The sequence below is a fragment of the Ranitomeya imitator genome, chromosome 3 (genome assembly GCF_032444005.1).
Source record: "Ranitomeya imitator isolate aRanImi1 chromosome 3, aRanImi1.pri, whole genome shotgun sequence".
In the NCBI taxonomy this organism is placed as follows: domain Eukaryota; kingdom Metazoa; phylum Chordata; class Amphibia; order Anura; family Dendrobatidae; genus Ranitomeya; species Ranitomeya imitator.
This window is the reverse complement of record NC_091284.1, coordinates 783228972-783249055: the sequence shown is the minus strand read 5'-3', so window position 1 is coordinate 783249055 and position 20084 is coordinate 783228972. Positions and strand designations below refer to the sequence as shown.

At 41.9% G+C, this 20084-nt stretch overlaps 1 protein-coding gene across 4 annotated transcripts in view; it reads right to left on the bottom strand.

Moving 5' to 3' along the window:
- The window catches only part of ELMOD1 (ELMO domain containing 1), a 144292-nt gene that overhangs the window by 13437 nt on the left and 110771 nt on the right, over positions 1 to 20084 (bottom strand). For 2 of the 4 annotated variants that reach the window (XM_069759129.1, XM_069759130.1), the window contains 4 exons: positions 13923 to 14052; positions 12582 to 12715; positions 2877 to 2945; positions 1183 to 1206 (listed from right to left, as the gene is read on the bottom strand). In XM_069759129.1, the coding sequence (XP_069615230.1) occupies positions 1183 to 1206; positions 2877 to 2945; positions 12582 to 12715; positions 13923 to 14052 (357 nt within the window). The remainder of the gene's footprint in view (positions 1 to 1182; positions 1207 to 2876; positions 2946 to 12581; positions 12716 to 13922; positions 14053 to 20084) is intronic. The other 2 variants (XM_069759131.1, XM_069759132.1) reach the window with 1 other exon arrangement.

Genomic DNA, 20084 nt, shown 5'->3' with positions numbered 1-20084 from the left:
ACCACAACACCAAGTAACACAAAGCAGACACAACAGGATGGTAAGGAATGGCTTCAAAGATGCAGTCCTGCTCACAAATACTGAATATCATCAATGTTCCAAATGTAAAAAAATATAGAATATATATTATATATACCGCATTTTCCGGCGTATAAGACGACTTTTTAACCCCTGAAAATCATCTGAAAAGTCGGGGATCGTCTTATACGCCGGGTACGGCGTGTGCAGGGAGCGGTCCTGCATGGTTCCCAGGGTCTGGAGGAGAGGAGACTCCTTCAGGCCCTGGGATCCATATTCATGTAAAAAAAAAAAAAAGAATAAAAATAATAAATATGGGATATACTTACCCTCCGGCAGCCCCCGGCTCTCAGCGGTGCAAGCGGCGGACTCCGTTCCTAAGGATGCATTGAGCGTAGGACCTGCGGTCACAAGACCGGTCACGCGACGTCATCGAAGGTCCTTCGCTCAATGCATCCTTAGGAACAAAGGCCGCCGCTTGCACCGCTGAGAGTCGGGAGCCGCCGGAGGGTAAGTATATTCCATATTTATTATTTTTATTCTTTTTTTTACATGAATATGGATCCCAGGGCCTGAAGGAGTCTCCTCTCCTCCAGACCCTGGGAACCATCCGCACCGCACACGCCGTATAAGATGACTGGGTGTATAAGATGTTCCCCGTCTTATACGGCGAGTATATCCCAAACTCCATATTTTATATGGAAAGGTTGGGGGTCGTCTTATACGCCCAGTCGTCTTTTACACCAGAAAATACGGTATATACATTATAAAGTATTCTATCAAATTGGATAGGATAAAAAAAATAAGACAATTGTCCGAACTAAGACAGGTCCTGCTCACACCAAGCAGTTTGTGAAAGTGGCATCAATTGTGTTTGATGACCAGATATTACTTATCTGTATATTATAATTTCATTCATTATATTACACCGTTTATTCAAATGGCAGCGAGTGTTTCAGTTTTCAAATCCCACGTTGTATCCGCTGTATTCCTATTTTTTAGGAATGGAGATTATTTCGTTCTTGACATCATCCCTAATGCCAAATGTGAGCAGAGCCAGAAAATATAATACTTTTTATCTTATGTGTAACTAAAACGCGTGGGAATGCATCTTTGGCTAAAACTTCACACAAAAAAAATAATAAAACACAAAAAGTGATATACCTGAAGTCCTCTTTACTGACATCCCTTAAATTGCAAAACATAAAAAAAGAAAATAAAACAACTAAAATACTATAGGCAACATAGATAATGCAAAAATTAAAAGACGACCTATAAAGCCAGGGTACTTTATTTTGGAGCAGTAATATCTGGATACAGATCTCATGGTAGATTAGGGAGAAGATTGAGGGTCTGTTCATTAAAAATCTAAAGGAAAATGTAAAGAGCTTTCAATCTTGCATGATCCTGAGCTAATAACACAATGGGGCAGGGTTACTAATTTCTTTGCGCTCAGACGAAGGTGAAAAACGAGGCAAAATATGGGACACTGTCATATCAAATTTTACAATAAAGCACCACGTATTTTAAACACAAAGGGGGCTTAAAAAGCAACAATGTGCATCAAATGTAGGAGCAAAAAAGTGGGATAAATTGCGCCAACCAACAGGTGGCATAAAATTTTGACAAAAACATCTACAGAAGTTCTAAACATATCATACATCATGATGTCGGAACTATGTTTCCATTGTCTTAGGTAGGCATCAAACATCTGCAATTCATAGACCATGTGCAGCCAGCAATGTCCAGAACAGCTGTGGGGTTCCGGGCCTAAACATGACAGCTTCATAGACATTTAGGAGGCCGTTGAGTTCGGGACTAGATAGTAATCAGCTGAAGGAGCTTGTTCAGATGACAACTATAGAAGGCACCTGTCATGATCCAGACTGGGTTTTGTATTCTGTATTTCTTTCCTGGTCTGATCATGTCAAGGATTAACTTTTCTCTGCCTCGTTTTGGCTTCAGGCTGGCTATTTCTCTTCACTGTATCCTGCAGGCGGTGTCAGTAATAGTTCTGCCTACGGCGTGAGTAGCTGACTCGGTTACACCCTGACTTGTTCTGCTGTTATTCCTAACTCGACCCGTGTTTGTGTTATACCCTGATCCCTGCCCTGTCCCTGTGTGTCCCCTTTGTGTTTGGACGTCTTGGTACTTCTTGGCTTGGGCCTTGACCTGCTTTTGTCTCTTGTCTTTGGCATATCCTCTCCTGACCGTTACTGATCCCCTGGCTTGTCTCTGACCCCGAGTTTGCTTATTCCTTTGGTACTACGCTGGATTTTACCCGGCTCGTTTGACTTGTCTGCTGCCACCAGGTGGTAGTTTCACTGCTGCACGGCAGGTCTGCTTCATCTGTGTGCATGACCTCTCTCCACTCTATCGCCACCTAGAGGGGCTAGCTTCTACCTGCATTGCAGAAGCGTGATAGCACCTCTACAGATATTAATTCTAGGAAATGCGTTACCATATGGAGCCACCATATTGCAGAATGTTCTATAACAGAACTTTCCCTCTGAGTTCTGCCTCAGAAATGGGTATCCCTTTAGCTTAGATGCCAACAATTTAGGGACAATTAAGCCCTTCCCCTAGGGCCGCCCACATCCATACCGGTAACACCTAAGTTTACTACGAATGCCCACTTTTGGATGAAACTCCCATAAACCTAAATCTTTTGGCCCAGGAGACCAATTGAAAACATTGTTATGAGACAGAGCCGGAAGTGCAGGAAGTGGTCTCTGATTTGGGTATAACGGAGTTAGTGCACGGCGTGTAACTCACAAATAAGTCTTATTATATTAAAAACTGTGCAAGTAAAAGGAAAAATACAGAATAATCCAGATCCATAAATAACATGACTGTACCTGCATTTTGGCTGAAGGGAATCAGAAAGTATCTGCTGAGCAGAGTTGCTATCTTTTTCGGCAAAGTACCTGCAATGAGTAAGAAACAACAAAACTATATCACATAGGGTTAAAATCCCAAGAAATTACATTTATCATATTATAAAGCATTAGTAATTCCCCAGGCTTCAAAGCTCAATCGTCCCAGCGTAACTTTGTGGTTCGAGGTGATCTGGTAATTTTGGTAGGAGTACATTTGTTACCCCAGGTACGTCACAGTAATCTGAAACAAAAACAGTATCTTAGGCTATGTGCACACAGTCTTTAGGATGAGTTTTCAGAGCAGAAATTCCAAGTTCTTGAAGATTTTGAGGTTTCAGGGGTTTTTTATGTGGAAGCCAATTCTGGAAACGCTCCTTTTTCTGTGGACTTTTCCAAGAGTTTTTCTTTTCCTGATGCAGTTTTAAAGAGGAGGGTTTTTTTTCTGAAGCTTTCTTGCAGCCTTGCCATACGTGCACACAGAGATTTTGAAGTGGATCCACAACAAAAAAAACACCTCAATAATTGCATTCAAAATACCTGAAAAAGATTGTTCCTATTCATATCCATTGTAAAATCACTTTGCAGAACATATCTTCAGGGTTTGTTTTGTAAAGAATTCGCCAAAACAGCTTCAGGAAACAAAAAAAAACTCCTCCTAAAACTCCTCAAAGTAGGAGCGTTTGTGAAGTCGTTTTTCAACGCTCCTATACAACTCTGTGTGCACAGACCCTATTGATTTGACAGTAACTAGTTCGGAGAGGTTTCCTTCACTTCAAAAAAGGAAAATGCATTTTTTTCCCACCCAAAAAACTTTTAGGGGATAAAAAAAAGCTTCCATGAAACAGGAAAGTGGATTCACCGTAGAGATAAATAGGAAGAGTTTGCCAAGCTTTTTTTCCAAGTCTTTTTTTTAAGAGGATTTTGGAGAGGATCATCAAAAAAAAATCCACATGAACATTGGCTTACGGGTATGCGCACACAACGACTTTGTTGTGCTTCAGGGAATAAGGGTATGTGCACACGTAGAATTGTCCTCTGCGGATTTTTCCGCAGCGGATTTGATAAATCTGCAGGGCAAAACCGCCGTGTTTTTGCTGCAGATTTATCGCGGATTTACCGCGGTTTTTGTGCAGATTTCACTGCGGTTTTACACCTACGGTTTTCTACTGGAGCAGGTGTAAAACCGCTGCGGAATCCGCAGAAAGAAGTGACATGCTGCGGATTGTAAACCGCTGCATTTCCGCACGTTTTTTTTCCGCAGCATGGGCACAGCGTTTTCTGTTTCCCATAGGCTTACATTGTAATGTAAACTCATGGGAAACTGCTGCGGACCCGCAGCTGCGGATCCGCAGCAAAATCCGCATCGTGTGCACATAGCCTTATGCTTCAGGCAATGCAGGCAGATTTTTTTTCCCAGCACTTTTTTTACCATTTTTTTTTATTGCTTCCCAAGTCCTTTTGCAATGCTTTTGGTTGTCATGCTTTTTTTATTTAATTCTATTCGACGCCTAGAGAATGGTTCACTCCCTAAAGTTAAACATGACACATTTCAATTGTATGTTAGAAAGAAAAAAAGGTCATTTTTTGACATTTTAAACCCTTCACCCCAAAGCCTGTTTTCACTTCCTGACCAGGCCAATTATTTAGTTTACCAGGATGGTAAACTATTCAAATTTGCAGACGATGCAAAGCTAGGAGGGATAGCTAACACTAGAGAAGACAGAGAAAGGATTCAGAAGGATCTAGGTAAGCTTAAACAATGGGCAGCAACTAATAGAATTGTAACAGGGGCACATGCAAGATCTGGACAAGAAAAATGAAAATTACATAGACAGAATGGGAGGAATAGAACTAAGTAAAAGCATGTGTGAAAAAGACGTGGCTATAATAATACATCACAGACTGCACATGAGTCAACAGTGTGATGCAGCAGCAAAAAAGGCAAACACAGTTATAGGATGTATTAACCCCTTCACCCCAAAGCCTGTTTTCACCTAAGTGACAGGGCCAATTTTTACAATTCTGACCACTGTCACTTTATGAGGTTATAACTCTGAAACGCTTCAACGGATCCTGGTGATTCTGACAATGTTTTCTCGTGACATATTGTACTTCATGATAGTGGTAAAACTTCTTCGATATGACTTGCATTTATTTGTGAAAAAAACAAAAATTTGTCGGAAATTATGAAAATTTAGCAATTTTCAAACTCTTAGTTTTTATGCCCTTAAATTAGAGAGTTATATCACATAATATAGTTAATAAACAACATTTCCCACATGTCTGCTTTACATCAGCACAATTTTGGAAACATAATTTTTTTTTGTTAGGACGTTATAAGGGTTAAAAGTTGACCAGCGATTTCTCATTTTTGCAACAAAATTTGCAAAACCATTTTTTTACGGACCACCTCACACTTGAAGTGACTTTGAGGGGTCTATATGACAGAAAATGCCCAAAAGTGACACCATTCTAAAAACTGCACCCCTCAAGGTACTCAAAACCACATTCAAAAAGTTTATTAACCCTTCAGGTGCTTCACAGGAATTTTTTGAATGTTTAAAAAAATTGAACATTTAACTTTTTTTTCACAAAATTTTTACTTCAGGTCCAATTTGTTTCATTTTACCAAGGGTAACAGGAGAAATTGGACCACAAAAGTCGTTGTACAATTTGTCCTGAGTACGCCGATACCCCATATGTGGGGGTAAACCACTGTTTGGGCACATGGCAGAGCTCGGAAGGGAAGGAGCGCTATTTGACTTTTCAATGCAAGATTTGCTGGAATTGAGATCGGAGCCCATGTCACGATTGGAGAGCCCCTGATGTGCCTAAACAGTGGAAACCCCCACAGGTGACACCATTTTGGAAAGTAGACCCCCTAAGGAACTAATCTAGATGTGTGGTGAGCACTTTGAACCTCCAAGTGCTTCACAGAAGTTTATAATGTAGAGCCGTAAAACAAAATTTTTTATTAATTTTCACAAAAAATGATCTTTTTGCCCCAAATTTTTTATTTTCCCAAGGGTAAAAGGATAAATTGTACCCCAAAAGTTGTTGTGCAATTTGTCCTGAGTACGTCGATACTTCATATATGGGGATAAACCACTGTTTGAGCGCATGGCAGAGCTCAGAAGGGAAGGAGTGCCATTTGACTTTTCAATGCAAAATTGGCTGGAATTGAGATCGGACGCCATGTCGCATTTGGAGAGCCCCTGACGTGCCTTAACAGTGGAAACCCCCCACAAGTGACCCCATTTTGGAAAGAAGACCCCCTAATGAACTTATCTAGATGTGTGGTGAGCACTTTTAACCCCCAATTGTTTCACTAAAGTTTAGAATGTAGCATTGTGAAAATTAAAAAATCATTTTTTCTTTCCACAAAATGATGTTTTAGCCCGCAATTTTTTTTTTCCCAAGGGTAACAGGAGAAATTGGACCACAAATGTTATTGTCCAATTTGTCCTGAGTACGATGATACCCCACATGTGGGGGGGAACCACCGTTTGAGTGCATGGCAGAGCTCGGAAGGGAAGGAGCACCGTTTGAAATGCAGACTTAGATGGAATGGACTGCAGGTGTCATGTTGCATTTGCAGAGCCCCTGATGTACCTAAACAGTAGAAACCCACCACAAGTAACCCCATATTGGAAACTAGACCCCCCAAGGAACTTATCTAGATGTGTTGTGAGAGCTTTGAACCAACAAGTGCTTCACTAGTTTATAACGCAGAGCCGTGAAAATAAAAAATATTTTTTTTTCCACGAAAATGATATTTTATCCCCTATGTTTTTATTTTCCCAAGGGTAACAGGACAAATTGGACCCCAAAAGTTGTTGTCCAACTTGTCCTGAGAACGCTGATACCCCATATGTTGGGGGGAACCACTGTTTGGGTGCACGGCAGAGCTCGAAAGGGAAGGAGCGCCATTTGAAATGCAGACTTAGATGGAATGGTCTGCAGGCGTCATGTTGCATTTGCAGAGCCCCTGATGTACCTAAACAGTAGAAACCCCCCACAAGTGACCCCATATTGGAAACTAGACCCCCAAAGGAACTTATCTAGATGTGTTGTGAGAGCTTCGAACCAACAAGTGTTTCACTACAGTTTATAACGCAGAGCCGTGAAAATAAAAAAATTTTTTTTTTTCCACGAAAATGATATTTTATCCCCTATGTTTTTATTTTCCCAAGGGTAACAGGACAAATTGGACCCCAAAAGTTGTTGTCCAACTTGTCCTGAGAACGCTGATACCCCATATGTTGGGGGGAACCACTGTTTGGGCACACAGGAGAACTCGGAAGGGAAGGAGCCCTGTTTTACTTTTTCAAAGCAGAATTGGCTGGAATTGAGATCGGACGCCATGTCGCGTTTGGAGAGCCCCTGATGTGCCTAAACAGTGGAAACCCCCAATTATAACTGAAACCCTAACCCCAACCCTAACCCTAGCCCTAGCCCTAACCCTAGCCCTAACCCTAGCCCTAACCCTAGCACTAATGGGAAAATGGAAATAAATACATTTTTTTACATTTTATTATTTTTCCCTAACTAAGGGGGTGATGAAGGGGGGTTTGATTTACTTTTATAGCGTTTTTTTGGCGGATTTTTATGATTGGCAGCCGTCACACACTAAAAGACGCTTTTTATTGCAAAAAATAGTTTTTGCATCACCACATTTTGAGAGCTATAATTTATCCATATTTTGGCCCACAGAGTCATGTGAGATCTTGTTTTTTGCGGGATGAGTTGACGTTTTTATTGGTAACATTTTCAGGCAGATGACATTTTTTGATCGCTTTTTATTCCGATTTTTGGGAGGCGGAATGAACAAAAACCAGCAATTCCTGAATTTCTTTTAGGGGGGGCGTTTATACCGTTCCACGTGTGGTAAAATGGATAAAGCAGTTTTATTCTTCGGGTCAGTACGATTACAGCGACACCTCATTTATGTAATTTTTTTTATGTTTTGGCGCTTTTACACAATAAAAACTATTTTATATAAAAAAATAATTGTTTTTTGCATCGCATTATTCTGAGAGCTATAACTTTTTTATTTTTCTGCTGATGATGCTGTATGGCGGCTTTTTTTTTTGCGGGACAAGATGACGTTTTCAGCGGTACCATAGTTATTTATATCCGTCGTTTTGATCGCGTGTTATTCCACTTTTTGTTCGCCTGTAAGATAATAAAGCGTTGTTTTTTGCCTTTTTTTTTTTTTTTTGCGGTGTTCACTGAAGGGGTTAACTAGTGGGATAGTTTTATAGAGCGGGTCGTTACGGACGCGGCGATACCAAATATGTGTACATTTATTGTTTTTTTTTTTTTTTACATAAATAAATGGATTTATTGGGAAATGTTTTTTTTTTTTTTATTTGGGGATTTTTTTTTATTTTTTTTTTACACATTCTATTTTTTTTTTTTTTACTTTCTAACATTGTCCCAGGGTGGGACATCTCTGTATTAGATCAGATCGTTGATCTGACACTGTGCATAGCACACTGTCAGATCAACGATCTGACAGGCAGCTTAGCTGGCTCTCCAGCGCCTGCTCTCAGCAGGCGCCGGCTAGCCAGGTCACTTCATGACCCGGAAGGAGTCCGGCGGCCATCTTGGATCCGGGGACTCCTTCCGGGTCACCGGAGCAACGCGATCTCATTGCGTTGCTCCGGTGGGAGAGCGCAGGGAGCCCCCGTCCCTGCGCGATCCCCCTCTATGCCGCTGTCACTACTGACAGCGGCATCAGAGGGGTTAAATGCCCGCGATCGGCGATAGCGCCGATCGTGGGCATTGCTGCGGGGTGTCAGCTGTCATATACAGCTGACACCCGCACCCGATCACCGCGGCGCTCAGCGCGAGACCGCGGTGATCGGTGCGCCGTACTAGTACTGCTGCTGGCACTAATGCAGTGCCGGCAGCGCAGTACTAGTACGGCGCATGGCGCAAAGGGGTTAAGGGAAGCATAGAGCCTAGATCACATGAAGTGATTATCCCCCTCTACTCCTCCTTGGTCAGGCCTCATCTGGAATACTGTGTCCAGTTCTGGGCACAACCTTTTAAAAACAGACATTAAAAAAGTGGAGAAAGTTCAAAGAAGGGCTACCAGGATGGTGAGCGGACTGCAACGTATGTCCTAAGAGGAACGATTAAAGGATCTGGGAATGTTTATCTTGCAAAAAAGAAGGCTAAGCGGAGACCTAATAGCTGTCTACAAATATCTGAAGGGCTGTCACACTGTAGAAGGATCATCATTATTCTCATTTGCACTTGGAAAGACGAGAAGGAATGGGATGAAACTGAATGGGAGGAGACACAGATTAGATATTAAAAAAAACTTTTTGACAGTGAGGGTGATCAATGAGTGGGACAGGCTGCCACGAGAGGTGGTGAGTTCTCCTTCAATCAAAGTCCTTAGTGAATTATGCATTGAGCAGGGGGTTGGCCACGATGACCCTGTAGGATTCTATTAATTCAATTCTGACGAGTGGCACTTAATGAGGTAATAACTCTGGAACGCTTCAATCGCAGATCTCACCGATTCTGAGACTGTTTTCTCATGAAATATTGTACTTCAGGATAGTTGTAAAATGTGTTCGACACGACTTTTGTTTATGTGTGAAAATATTGGAAACTTAGAGAAAATTTAGAAAATTTGGGAATTTTTAAACTTTTCATTTTTATGCCCTTACACCAGAGAGTTGTGTCACACAAAATAGTTAATAAATAACATTTCCCACAGGCCCCTTTTTTCGTTAGGAAGTTAGAGGGGTTAAAAGTTGACCAGCAATTTATTTTTACAATAAAATTTACATAACCATTTTTAAGGGACCACATCACATTTGAAGAGACTTTGAGGGGTCTTTTTGACAGAAAATACCCAAAAGTTACACCTTTCTAAAAACTGCACCCTTCAAACTACATTAAAGAAGTTTATTAACCCTTCAATTGCTTCACATGAACTGAAGAAATGTGGAAGGAAAAAAATGTTTTATTTTCACAAGGGTAAGAGGAAAAAAAATGGACCTCAAAATCTGTTGTGCAATTTCTCCCGAGTATGCGGATACCCTATATGTGGGGGAAAACCAATGTTTGGGAGCATGGCAGGCTCAGAAAGGAAGGAGCACCGTATGACTTTTTGAACGCAAAATTGGCTGGTAAGTTTTTTTTTGTTTGGACAAAAATGTTTTTTAGTCCCAATTTTTTTTTTCACAAGGGTAACAGAAAAAATGGACCCCAAAAATTTTTGTACAATTTCCACTACGTATTCTGATACCCCATATGTGGTAGAAAACTACTGTTTTGGCGCATGGCAGGCTCGGAAGCGAAGGAAGGGTTGTTTGGAGAGCAGACTCTGATGGTCAGCACATGCCATGTTGTGTTTTTTGAGAGCTCCTGATGTCCCTAAACAGTGGAAATCCCCCATAAGTGACCTCATTTTGCAAAATATACCCCTCAATGAATTTATCTAGAGGCACAGTTAAAGTAATGATAATAATGCTTTTGGTTTTACTGGTGTATCAATTTATAATGTAGCGGTATGTGTAAGATGTACGGAGTACATCAGATCATACAAGTGTGTTGTGTCAACCGGGTTAAAACAAATTGTATTACTTTGTGGACATGTGGTACACTTTGAAGCAATCATTAAGGCAAAGGGCAAGTTTCTCAGGGCAGGTTTCAAAATGGTTAATTGTGCATTTTCGGATTCCCCTCTTGGAGCATACTCTGCACCGTCTTTGTATTCTTCCCTTCTTCGTTGTTTGGGAAACCTCTGTTTGAAAATGTTGACCTGGGACGATATGGGTACCATCAGTTTCCGAAGTACTGGGACCCTCACCTTCCTGAGTGCCAAACATTAGGGTCTTGAGGACTACCTTCTAAAACTGGAGGAAGGTATCTGTGTTGCTTGCAGATCAAAACAGCACAAACGCATTGTACACTGCCATCTGTACAGTGTGCACGGGCAATTTTTTGCACCATAGTTTAGCTTTTAGCATGGCGCTGTGTGGTTTGAAGACCTGATCTGAGAGATTTACACCCCCATGTACTTATTATAATCCAGGATACCATCTAGCTGTGGGACTTTTGTTGTGGCACCTTGGATAGAGACAGGGGAGCCGTTTTCACGGTGTATATAGTGGTCAGGATAAGAACTTCCCGCTTGTCCCTTTTCTTGACCACCGCTGTATTGGGCTCTGCTATTGCCCTTTCTCACCAGTTTCCCAATTAGCGGCTCATGGAGGCCTCTCTGATTTTTGACATAGAGAGTCTTGAAGAGTGGCATGCAGGTGTAAAAGTTATCTATGAAGAGGTGACAACCGTTATCCAGCACTGGGTGCGGCAATTCCCACATAATTTTCCCACTCAGCCCCAGGACAAGGGGGCATTCAGTGGGCTTAATCTTAACACTGCGGTGTCCACTACGCTAACTAGCTAAAAAAAAAAAAAAGTCTCTTGGTGAGGACTCTGATCAGCAGCTATACTGATCAGAGCGCTGCGGCCAAGGGAAAAGAACAAGTGCTCAGCGCAGGACGTCATGCACAGGAAAAAAAAAAAGGGAAAAAAGTGCAAAAATACAGTTGGGAATGGGGGGTTGGGGAGACTGGAACAAGGATTGAGGAACTGCTACTGTGATTACACGTCAGTCACACAGCAGCCAGCACACAGAGCAGGAGGAGAGCAGATCACAGGAGGAGAGCAGATCACAGGAGGAGAGCAGATCACAGGAGGATCGCACTGGCCACCAATGATTTTTCTCTCACTAAGGTACACTGAGGGGGGTATACAACCACTCCGTACAACAACGTTGAGGTGAAGATGGCATGCAGAGTGGTGATCCTCATTTTAGATTAAAATTGGGTGAACAATAAATCTTGACCAAAGTGGTTAATCAGGAGAGGTGCATCTTAATCACCCCACCCATTGTGATTGACGCAGTCTGAGAACTGTATAGCAAAGGTCAGTAAACCATCTAATATATAATTGCCTAGAATACTACTTCCTGCAATTTGTGCCAACTTCCGTGGCTTTGTCCGGAGCTAATGTCCGGAGCTAATGTCCGGAGCTAATGTCCGGAGCTAATGTCCGGAGCTAATGTCCGGAGCTAATGTCCGGAGATAAGTGACGTCAACAGTGTCCAGCGTCTGATTGGTTGCCGCCTGCTGCGAGCGACCAATCAGAAACGTGCCGTACTGTGACACACTCCGCCCGCCATTTTGGTGTGATTTTTGAATTTTTACCTCACAGCAAGTTTCTACTGCGTGGAGGCGGGCCCAGTGACGTTGCTCTTCAAGCTCCTGCCGAATTTCGTCAAAAAAATGATAATACCATTTACCAAAACTATATATATTTAGTTGTGAAGTGGTTCAGTGACATTTTCACACCAATTTTGAACTTTTGTTTGGTGTTTTCTCCATATACTGCCTATTATTTTTGTTCTTTCTTACTATTATTTATTAATTGTATTATTCTTACATTTGAATAAATAAAGTATATATGGATTCTAGACTCCCGATTCTTTAGAATCGGGCTGCCATCTAGTTGTATATAAATGGACAAAGCTCAGAGATCATTTTCTAATTTCTGCAGTGACAGATCACGAGGACGACACTCAATAAATCATGGCCAAATTCTCTCTGCTCGTGTTCTCCCCGCACCGTGCTCTACTCTGATCCAGCAGGTACTTACACCAAGTTGTACAGTCCCAGGAGACCCATTCCTCTAAAATCGGTTTTTGGGTCATCGCCTTGGAAACCAATTTCACACCACTGCTTGGAGACCCGCGCTTCCAGAGGAACGCCAGGTTTCAGCATTTTCCACAGCTGTAAATAAGAAATGAATGTTATCTTGGGAAGTGTTTGGGCTTCTCATCGAGATCTCACACATGAAATAAAATGACGGGTGCGGTAACAAAGTGAATAAACGACTGTGCAAATTAATCTTTGATCCAATTTAAAAAAAAATAAAAAAAATAATAATAATATACAGTTTACTATAAAAAATCTGATGCCAAAATGAAGGATTATGGAAAAAGAAATCAACCGAAAAAATAAATCACCCACCTATTTGAATGGTAAAATAAATAAAAAAGCACACGAGATGGACCAGAGATGGGTTCTTTTTATTTTTCCTTTTGCATACTTTCAAATATTTAAATCTCAAAATTTGGGACATGGAACTTCCACTTTTGCGTATGCTCTTACCAAACCATGTTATGGTCCAAGATAGGACTGGGACTGTTTGCTTTTAAGTTTTTATCATGGGCAGCAATTATGACAAGAAAGATGGCACCATGAATGGTGGCTGTACCAGCGGTTCTGCTTATACAAAGCAATAGGCCTTGGGTCCTCAGGGCAAGTTTTATCATAAATGGGGTCAAAAACACTTAGAAATGCTTCTCTTTGGACTTTCCAGGCACAATACCTGACTAGACTTCATAACATCAGATTTCAGGGGACTGGGGGTGCTATGAGGTTCTAATGAAGTGAACTTAAAGGATAATTCAGATCTTAGAAATTTATGGCATATTTATATTTTCCACCATCTCGTCACTCACAGAAGGTCATTGGAGACCACAATTTGAAAGACTGGCCCTGTCACTATGAAGACTTTTTTTGCATATCATGTGGATTTGTTACCAATTATGCAAGGAATTATCATCATAAATGTGGTGCGAATTGATTCACAAGACCTGGTCCATTGACCACCTTAGCAATCTGCGGTTGTTGAACAAGCGTCGCAAGAATTGCCTCTTATCAGATGACATCCTTGGCTCTTCTTTGGATCAGCCAGCCTGGTGAGATGTCTCTTGTGTTCTGATGCAACAATGACGTCAAGGCTGGTTAATCAAAAGAAGACCCTGTGATGTCGGGAGGAAAGAGGCAGTTCCCAGGGCTCCCAACCAGCGGGCACAGATTACCGACATGGTCAATGGTGCGGGTCCTGTGAATAAATTCACACCAACTAACCATCTACAATAGCAGCCATGTGATGTGTGTTTCTGTTGGCAGCGCCACATTATCGTCTCACCTTAACAAGCATCTCCTCATGTTCAGGATTATCGGAGTCATATGCCTCCCTGCGCAGTTTTTCTACCTCTACGGTTAGATTTCTGTAGCCAACGATCTGGAGAAGGCAAGCTTGAAGAGACACTGAAAACCTAAATGTAAAAAAATATATATATCACTTTTGGTGATAATGGAATAAAGGAAATTGGTTCTGAAGTACAACTGTGAAGTCTATGCTCACTGTTCCCATAAATCTAAAAATATAAATAACTTTTAAAAAAGGCCAATTTTTCCAGCTTGAAAGCTGCAATTTTGGAGGAGCCAATGTCAGACAATGATATGCATGATAAATGGGAGCGTTTAAGTCTATATTGTCAATCAGACAACAAAATATATTCCTTTACGAAACAAGCATAGATGACAGACATTAAATCCAACATGGCTTACACTTATGGTTACTAATGAAAACAAAGGGCATTTATCTGATGGCAAACTACAAATAGCCGAACAGAATCTGTAAAAAAAAAAAAATCAAATCAAGTAAAGTACAAAATGAACAATGTGAACAAGGTCCCAGGCCAGATAGGCTGCATCCAAGTGTTCTTAAGGTACTTAGATCAGTTATTGCTTGGCCTCCGTACATAAACTATAGAGACTCTCCCATGACTGGGCGACAGGTGTAATGCTAAAGTGATATTATTTTCAAAAAGGGCTCCAGGTCTTTCCAGGGTAATTGTAGATCAGACACCTAACATACAATGTAGGAAAATGTTTAAGGGACTTGTGAGGGATTATATGCATGAGTGTGTGGTAGAATTTCCGAATACAATTGATCGTCATCGCGGTTTTCCTAAGGACAGAATTTGTCAATCTAAGTTGATTGATTTTTTTTAATGAAAAGGTGAGCAAGAACCTGGACAAAGGGCTAGCTGTAGTATTTTGGCATCGGAAGCCAGCTATCAATCACCAGGACACCAGTAGTCCGGTCCTGTCAACAGGAAGAGAAACTGCTGCACTGTTAACAGGGAGTAGCTGAAACTCTGGAAGGAGCGGTCAACGATGGGCATCAGGTACTACAGGCAGGTAGTTGTTGCTTCTGTTAGCAACTCCTCTTTTTTTTTTTAAGTCACGGATGTCCCCTTGAAGCAGCTATATACACAAATTTATAGGATATTTTTTTCCTCTATGCTATTTGCAAAATTTATATAGTAATAACAGTTGAAAAAAAGACATGTCCATCACGTTTAACTGAGGAATGGGAAACGATGAGAATGCAGGAATGTTAGAAATTACACCCTTGGGGAATAATGATAATTTTGATTCCATGGATGTTTTCCAGAAACAAGTAGCATTGGATGTTGCTGAATGAAAATTGCAAATCTGCTATTGTAGTGCCCAGTACATTGTAGTGTCCAGTTTATGCTTCTGAAAACATGCACCTTTAACCCCTTAGTGACAGAACCAATTTGGTACTTAATCGCCGAACCAATTTTTACAATTCTGACCACTGTCACTTTATGAGGTTATAACTCTGGAACGCTTCAACGGATCCCGCTGATTCAGAGATTATTTTTTCGTGACATATTGTACTTCATGTTAGTGGTAACATTTCTTCGATATTACTTGCGATTATTTATGTAAAAAACGGAAATAAGGCGAAAAATTTTGCAATTTTCAAACTTTGTATTTTTATGCCCTTAAATCAGAGAGATATGTCACAAAAATAGTTAATAAATAACATTTCCCACACGTCTACTTTACATCAGCACAATTTTGGAAACAAATTTTTTTTTTGTTAGGGAGTTATAAGGGTTAATAGTTGACCAGCAATTTCTCGTTTTTACAATACCATTTTTTTTTAGGAACCACATCACACTTGAAGTCATTTTGAGGGGTCTATATGATAAAAAATACCCAAGTGTGACACCATTCTAAAAACTGCACCCCTCAAGGTACTCAAAACCACATTCAAGTAGTTTATTAACCCTTTAAGTGCTTCACAGGAACTGAAACAATGTGGAAGGAAAAAATGAACATTTAACTTTTTTAAAAAAAATATTTTACTTCAGAACCATTATTTTTTATTTTCACAAGTGTAAAAACAGAAATTTAACCATAAATTTTGTTGTGCAATTTCTCCTGAGTACGTCGATACCCCATATGTGGGGGTAAACCACTGCTTGGGCGCACCGCAGAGCTTGGAAGAGAAGGAGCGCCGTTTTACTTTTTCAATGTAAAATTGGCTGGAATTGAGATCGGACACCATGTCGCGTTTGGAGAGCCCCTGATGTGCCAAAACAGTAGAAACCCCCACATATTGGAAACTAGACCCCTTAAGGAACTTATCTAGATGTGTGGTGAGCACTTTAAACCCCCAAGTGCTTCACAGAAATTTATAAAGTAGAGCCGTGAAAATAAAAAATCCTTTTATTTTCCTCAAAAATGATTTTTTAGCCTGCAATTTTTTATTTTCTCAAGGGTAACAGGAGACATTGGACCCCAAATTCTGTTGACCAGTTTGTCCTGAGTATGCTGATACCCCATATGTGGGGGGGGGCACTGTTTGGGCACCCATCGGGGCTCGGAAGGGAAGGAGCGCTGCTTGGAATGCAGACTTTGATGGAATGGTCTGCGGGCGTCATGTTGCATTTGCAGAGCTCCTGATGTACCTAAACAGTTGAAACCCCCCACAAGTGACCCCATTTTGGAAACTAGGCCCCCCAGAGAGCATATCTAGATTTGTGGTGAGCACTATGAACCCCCAACTGCTTAACAGAAGTTTATAATGTAGAGCCATGAAAATAACAAAAAATCATATTTTTTCCACAAAAATGATCTTTTCACCCCCAAATTTTTACTTTCACAAGGGTAACAGGAGAAACTGGACCCCAAAATTTATTGTGCAATTTATGCTGAGTAGGCTGATACCCCATATGTGGGGGGGACCACTGTTTGGGCGCACGGCAGAGCTCAGAAAGGAGGGAGCACCATTTGACTTTTTGAGCGCAAAATTGGCTGTCGCATTTGGAGACCCCCTGATGTACCTAAACAGTGGAAACCCCCCAATTCTAACTCCAACCCTAACCCCAACACACCCCTAACCCTAATCCCAACCCGATCCATAATCCTAATCACAACCCTAACGATAATCACAACCCTAACCTTAACCCTAATCCCAAACCTAACCCTAATCCCAAGCGTAACCATAATGCCAACCCTAACCCTAATACCAACCCTAATCCAAACCCTAACCCTAATCCTAACTCTAACCCTAACTTTAGCCGCAACAGTAGCCCTAACTTTAGCCCCAACCCTAGCCCTAACTATTGCCCAAACCCTAGCCCTAACCCTAAATTTAGCCTCAAACCTAACACTAACTTTAGCCCCAACCCTAACTATAGCCCCAACCCTAACTTTAGCCCCAAACCTAACCCTAGCCCTAAGGCTACTTTCACACTTGCGTCGTGTGGCATCAGTCACAATCCGTCGTTTTGGACAAAAAACGGATCCTGCAAATGTGCCCGCAGGATGCGTTTTTTGCCCATAGCCTATTATTGCCGACGGATCGCGACGGATGGCCACACGTCGCATCCGTCGTGCACTGGATCAGTTGTGTTTTGGCGGATCGTCATCACAAAAAAAGTTCAATGTAACTTTTTTTGTACGTCGCGTCCGCCATTTCCGACCGCGCATGCGTGGCCGCAACTCCGCCCCCTCCTCCCTAGGACATAGACTGGGCAGCGGATGCGTTGAAAAACTGCATCCGCTGCCCACATTGTGCACAATTTTCACAACATGCGTCGGTATGTCGGGCAGACGCATTGCGATGACCCCGTCCTGACGCAAGTGTGAAAGAAGCCTAACCCTAGCCCTAACCCTAAATTTAGCCCCAACCCTAACCCTAAATTTAGCCCCAACTCCTCTAGCTGCCGGTCGGCAGATCATGGCGGGCGCACTGCGCATGTACCCGCCATTTTCTTACCAGATGAAGAAGCCGGTGGGCAGGAGGGGAAGCAGGAGGACCCAGGGACACCGGTAAGTATAACAGAGTCCCCGAATCCCCCTATTTCTCTGTCCTCTGATGTGCGATCACATCAGAGGACAGAGAATGACACATAGCTTTTTTTTCATTTTTTTTTTTTGCGACCGCCGGTAAACAGTTAATTACCGGCGATCGCAAAACAGGCCCCTGGCAGCCGAGACCCCAAAGATCTTCCGGGTGCCGGCCGGCGGGCGCACTGCGCATGCGCCTGCCATTTTTTGGCCGGAACAAGATGCCGGCGGCCATCGGGAGCCACGAGGAGCACCGGGGGAGACAGATGAGTATCGGGGGGCAATCGGGGACCCCATTTCTCTGTCCTCTGATGTGCGATCACATCGGAGGACAGAGAAATTAAATGGGAAATTGCATTTTTTGTTTTTTTTTGGCGACCGCCGGTGAACGGTTAATTACCGGCTATCGCAACCCAGGGGTCGGTAAAAAAAACCCCGAATCATGTTCTCTTGGGTCTCGGCTACCCCCGGCAACTGAGACCCAAGAGAAAATGTGGTTTAAGTACCCTTAACTGCCGCCGTTAAAAGGCTAAAAAAGGCGGGCTCTAATGGTTACAGAAATGCCAAACATGTGGACACTAAATGTGGTTTAGGCACACTGTGGGGCTCAGAAGGGAGGAATTTGGATTTGAGAGCGCAGAATTCACTGAATTCCTTTTTGGGGGTGAGGAGCCAAAGTGCTTTCCAAAGCCTTTGTACTACCAGTAACATGGAAGCCCCCTATATTTTCATTAACAGATGACAGACCTGAGTGGAGACTTGCTTTTTTGAGAATTTGATGCTTTTTTGAGAACATTTTACAAAACATTTTGTATCATATTTATCCTGTGCTCTACGCTAAGCACTTGCATCGGAATTTCCATCTAAATCTCTGAATGACATCTTTAAGATGAAACCCCCGAGGGATCCATTCAGTATAGTGAGGCAGAAGAGTTACTCTGGACACCGTCTGGCCTCTGTTCAGTGGTGTCCTTCGTTTCAGAGGTGCACAAAACTATGGCCGACCGTGCTTTTGTGCACATCTAAAAAGACGGGCAGATTATAGGCCAGATGGCCTCCTCAGTGACTCCACTATATGCAGAGACTTTGAAGACCTAGGCCGGAAAGTGAAGAAACTGGGATTGCAGGTCGTCTTCTCATCCATCCTCCCAGTAGATGGACATTAGACCCAGGAGATTGAACAGGATTCTAGAGGTGAACAACTGGCTACGTTGATGGTGCTGTCAGCAATGTTTTGGGTTTCTTGACCATGGAGTGAATTACCTGCTACAGATGGGCTGCGTCTCACAAAAACAGGAAAACACGTATTTGGTAGACGCCTTGCAACACTCATCAGGAGAGCTTTGAACTAAAGCAATATGGGATGGGAAATATACAATAATATAGACTATGGGGTGCACTCTGTTTGTATTGGTGCTCTGAAGAAAATAAGTTTCATAAATAGTAATGGCAAACACACTTGCCTTGTGTGTGGACACTTCACTCCTTCACCTGGTGACCGCATACCATACAGATATATCTCGAAAAAGGCAATGATGTGCCGAAACGTTGTTGATTTTTTACATATCAGAATTAATTTGGGTCTGAGTATTTGGTTCTGCCTTACTGTTTTTGAGCGCAGAAGTTTGCAATTACTTTTTAAGGGAAATATGCAGCTAGGAAATAATATGCAACCAATGATTTTTTTGAGAACTCTACTATTATAAGTGGAAATAAAGAACAAAAACAACAAATTCTGAATGAAAATAGAGGAACAAGAGAAACAGACTACAAACTAAAATGTGTCTATACAAATGCACAGAGCATGGGATCAAACAAGGAGAATTGGAGCTGCTAGCACAGGAAGAGATATGATGTCATAGGCATCACTGAAACTTAGTGGGATTGATATACATGATTGCAATACAAACCTTGAAGGCTACAACTTATTTATTAGAAACAGCATTAACAAGAGGGGAGGAGATGTTGCATTGTATATTAGGAAAACATGTATCTCCATACAGATCCAAGGTTCAGGGAATGGTAGCTCTGCAGAAACTGTTTGGATAAGAATACAAGGTGGGAAGAACAGAAAGGACGCTTACTATAGGCCATCTGGACAGACTGAAGAAAATGATGACCTATTTTTACA